The 5,000-nt window shown below is 38.6% G+C and overlaps 1 protein-coding gene across 1 annotated transcript in view; it reads right to left on the bottom strand.

Annotated features, from left to right (window-relative positions):
• The window catches only part of LOC125038495 (galactosylgalactosylxylosylprotein 3-beta-glucuronosyltransferase S-like), a 15,528-nt gene that overhangs the window by 4,906 nt on the left and 5,622 nt on the right, over positions 1–5,000 (bottom strand). The window contains exons 3-4 of the mRNA XM_047631973.1: positions 3,017–3,204; positions 2,182–2,336 (exon numbers count right to left, since the gene is read on the bottom strand). Of these exons, the coding sequence (XP_047487929.1) occupies positions 2,182–2,336; positions 3,017–3,204 (343 nt within the window). The remainder of the gene's footprint in view (positions 1–2,181; positions 2,337–3,016; positions 3,205–5,000) is intronic.

A 5,000-nucleotide genomic window follows, 5' to 3' on the forward strand; every position in this document is an offset into this window, starting at 1 on the left:
CATTTATACTCTATACATTAAATATTGGCACATTTTGAATCAATATAATGATGTTCAGTATCGCATAATTGATGTACTTCCGTTACATAGCCCACGGGGAAGGAACAAGTTTATAAACACAACAGCTTACAGTATTTTGTTTCTCCTTGTGTCTACTAGAATACCCGACTTAACAGTCAAATGGTTCTGGGCTTAGTATCTGAGTGTAGTATTTCTGGACACACCCTATTCACACGTCCCTATTCACTAAGCAGTAATATTAGATAATTTGCTTCAGTCAGTTCTGTGAATCAATTTACAGACAGTAAACAAGAGACTTAGCCGAGTACTCCGAAATACCAGAGTAGGATAATAATCCACTTTAAAGATCTCTCTTGAGATAGTTTCCCTTCCTCAAGGGGATAACCGTACAGCATATTTTTCATCCAGCCATCGTATCATCTCCCTTCTGTTTAACTTTCTTTTGAAATCGATGTGGCATTTATGTTAAGAAAAGGACATTAATAAATAGACGACCTAATTAAACTACGGTTATCTCACACCTCCATATTGGAAAAAAAAAGGTTCCCGTTCTTGCCATATTTTCATATCAAATTCTTAAATGTTCTCACGTTAACATCAAAATATGACTGAGGACTTTAAGGCAAATCATCAGAAATCAGGGGGTAAACTGCGGGTGCGGAGAATATATCTAAATCAGCCATAGTAAAATTTGTTCTTGGGATAACTGTTCAGAAACAAGATCTCATTTTCATTTTCTCCCTTCAGGCGACTTCATCGATCACTAGTTAATTCTCCTGCTTTCGAAAACAGATGTTCTGAGGGTCATACTATGCCGCTTAAATAACTAATTATTCTCCACACGATTTTTTCTGCTGCTCCCCCCCCCCCTTTCTTTTTCTCTACCCTTTTTTCCGTACCTTTCTTTCCTTCTTTCCCTACTATTCCCTTTCCCGTACTGCCACTCTTTCTCATCCCCTAAATCTTCCTTAAATTCCTCCTCCCTTCCCACTTTACCGCCCCCCCCCCCACCCCCATCCTCACACCGTCTCATCCAATTACCCGAGAACCCACAATACTGTAATATGATACCAAACATATAAAGGGACGGACAGTGCCAGGAGATTAAAAAAAAAAAAAAAAAAAAAAAAAAAAAAAAAAAAAAAAAAAAAACATACATTACTCAAATGTGATAAACGTAAAGTACAAACAGACAGGGGAAAAAACTTTGTTGAAGGGTTGTATATGTAATTATATTACATTAAAACAATAGGGATGATGGAAGTGATAATATTAATGATACTACTACTACTACTATTACTACAATAGCACTAGTGATAATGATGATAATAACTAAATCAGAAGTATACGGTTGGTAATTGCCATTTCCTCCCCCCCCCCCCCCCCACCATTGTTCCAGGGACAATGTCCCTCCATCTTCCCCCCATTCCTCCCTCTCTCTGTCTGTAAAGCTCATGCCACGTATTCCATTCATATACATATTTCCCCAATGACCTTATTGTAAATGCATATTTTCTTAATGCCCCGTTTAACCGCGGCACCTCCTGTACCCTGATATTAACCGCAACGTGTTACCCTGGCAGTTTTGGACTAGAACCATTATTGATATTTACGTACGTAAGTTACTTGCTATATAACTTTTGTATTCCATACTCGGCCAAAAAAAAAAAAAAAAAAAAAAAAAAAAAAAAATATAATCTTTCACAGGTATTACTGATAATCCACTTTCATCTATACACGCACACACACCAGGACAGTGTCAGTCAAGTTCAACGTAACTGGACTTGCTTCCGTCCTGCTTACGTCTCTGCCAAGCACGAGCAGGGGATGCACAAACCGAGCTGGGCCACGAGCTTTTCATTTCCCGCGTTAATTTGGGTTTCCCTTTTGTTTTATACTTGTATAGAAGCCGTCGGCAGTTATTAGATAGGATTCATATAAAAAACACTCGAGACACTTAGCAACCATCTCAGCCCGTCTGTCATGCTACCATATTAAATAAAAGGACTAAATAATCAAAAGAGACTTCTCTCTCTCTCTCTCTCTCCATCTCTCTCTCTCTCTCTCTCTCTCTCTCTCTCTCTCTCTCTCTCTCTCTCTCTCTCTCTCTCTCTCTCTCTCTCTCTCTCTCTCTTTATCTATCTTCCCCTTCTCAGTCACCTCTTCGAACAGCCTGTAGTCATAAGTATTATCGTCGTCAGCGAAGTAGACGACGCCCGTCTTGGCGTTCTTGCGGATCCAGGCGAGGGCGGCGCGGCGGTTGGGGACGCCTTTGGGAGGATGTCGCCATTTCAGGAGTTGGCGGGGCATGGGAGCTGGAAGGGGTAGGAATGGGTGGGGGAGAGAGAAGAAGGGAATAAAGGATGGAGTGAGGGTAGCAGGGAAGCAGATAGAGTGGGACTGTCATTATTAATATCGACATCTTTATTTGGAACTAATATTATTGTAATAATCATTACTGGTACAACCATGGCCATTGCTGTTACTATCATTATGATCAATATTTTATTATTGTTATTCCTATTATCATTATTATTACCATTAATATTACTATTTTTGTTTATTATGATCACTAATATTATCTTTATCTTTATTACTATTATAATTATCATCGGTATTTTTATTACTACTATCATAGTTACTCTTATTACAATTACTACTATTATCATTGTCATCATCACCATGACTGTCATCAATATTATTGCTATTATCATTATCACCATTACCATCGTTATTATTATTAATAATAATAATAATGATAATGATAATAATTAGTAGTAGTACTGTCATTTATTATTATTGTTATTATTCTTGTTGGTATACTTGTTAAAGTAATCATTGTTATTGTTATCACCATTACTATTATTAATATATTTGTTATACTTAACATTATTACCATCGTTATTTTTTACACAATTAACATTATCATCATCTTCATCGTCATCATCACCTCACACTTACACACAACTCGAACTTCCCCGCAACAAAGACTCACTTTTCAGATACGTGAATGAAATACCCGTGGACAGGAGGTATTGGATGAGCCTCTCGTTATCCACGCGGGTGTCCTCGGCCACGATCCAGTGCACGTCTGGCACGAGCATCAAGGTCTGAGCCAGCTGGGTCATCTCTGGTATCTGATTGGACCGCTGGTAGGTTCCCGTCACCACGTAGATGGTTCGTCTGCAGTTGGGGAGGTCAGCAACTGTGTGTGTATGTACTCGCGTGTATACATCAGCACGTGTGTGTGTATGTACTTGCGTGTATACATCTGCACGTGTGTGTGTGTGTGTGTGTGTGTGTGTGTGTGTGTGTGTGTGTGTGTGTGTGTGTGTGTGTGTGTGTGTGTGTGTGTGTGAGTGAGTGTGTGTGTTTGGATAGTGAGAGAGAGGGAGAAATAAAGAGAGGGAGAGAAAGGCACAAAGAAAGAAAAGAAGAAAACGAATAACGTAGAAGCAGGTACATTTCATAATGTCGCGAGTTAACTGTTACATTAACATAACACCTGTTAACTGAAAGGGTAATGAGTTCAGCAATAGCATTAAAAAGTTCGGCCTAATTTGGAGACCACCTGCTGCCTCGGCAGATGTGTTCGGAGGTTGATTAAACGAAGTGATAGTGGAAGGGAAAAATCTAGCAAAGGCGGGACGTGCATACTTACCAAAATACAGACGCACTACATACAGCATCCTGTATAAGGCGACAAGATGTGTTAGATTATTCTATAATGCGAAAGTTTCTATCCCTACTGGAGGAGGTAAATAGATATAGAAATACTGTAGAGAAAGTAGTTGTTAAATTAATGTGAATAATGTACACAAAGTTATTACATACTATACTATACTGCTGCTTCAAACTGCGGCCGAATACTATACTTCTTCCCTAATCTTACTTACATGAGCAATAAATCTCAGCATATTCTTTTCTCCTCGACCTACAAATATCATTCGCATTTAAACATGCCGTTAGCTTTCTTCTATCACTAGCTTTCTTCTTTGCATTCACAGTCCCCGAAAAGGACAGGTAGCTGACGACACTCCTAGCTGATGTATTACTGAGGGTCTACGGATTTTGTCCGTTGTGTCTTATGTCCGATTACGATATATAATTTATGCGTGTGCTTATATATATATATATATATATATATATATATATATATATACATTACACACATAGATATATGTGTATGTGGTTGTGTATGTGCATGTGTGTGTGTGTGAGTGTGTGTGTGTGTGTGTGTGTGCGTGCGTGCGTGCGTGCGTGCGTGCGTGCGTGCGTGCGTGCGTGCGTGCGTGCGTACGTGCGTGCGTGCGTGCGTGTGTGATGTTTAAAGTTCAACGTTTAGAGGTACTTTATATACGTGCATACGTACATACATATGCACACACACACACACACACACACACACACACACACACACACACATACACACACAAACATACATATATATATTCACTTACATTTAGCAATCTACGTATATATTTGCCTTTATAAGATCTGGCCATCTGTCCATTAATCTCTCTATCTTCCTATCTATCTAGCTGCCTTTCACCCCATCTACCAATCTATTTAGCTACCTATCAATATGCCTCCCCATGTATTTATTTATTACTTACCTACCCTTCAATCTGCCCACTCACCAATTTCGCAACCTACCTACCTACCTATTTCCTTACCCACTTCCGCACTTCCCTGCCTCTCTCTTTATCGAGCTATCTATCTATCTATTAATCTGTCTATATATTTATTGATCGATCTGTATATCAGTTAATCTATCTATCTATCTATCTATCTATCTATCTATCTATTAATCTATCGATCTATCTATCCATCTATCTATTAATTTATCTATTTACCTCTCTATCTATTTACCTCTCTATCTATTTACCTCTCTATCTCTTGATCTATCTATCTATCTATTTACCTATCTATTAATCCATCTGTCTATTAGTCCATCTATCTATTAATCTATCTGTCTA

This window comes from Penaeus chinensis, chromosome 25 (assembly GCF_019202785.1).
Source record: "Penaeus chinensis breed Huanghai No. 1 chromosome 25, ASM1920278v2, whole genome shotgun sequence".
NCBI classification, from domain to species: Eukaryota; Metazoa; Arthropoda; class Malacostraca; order Decapoda; family Penaeidae; genus Penaeus; species Penaeus chinensis.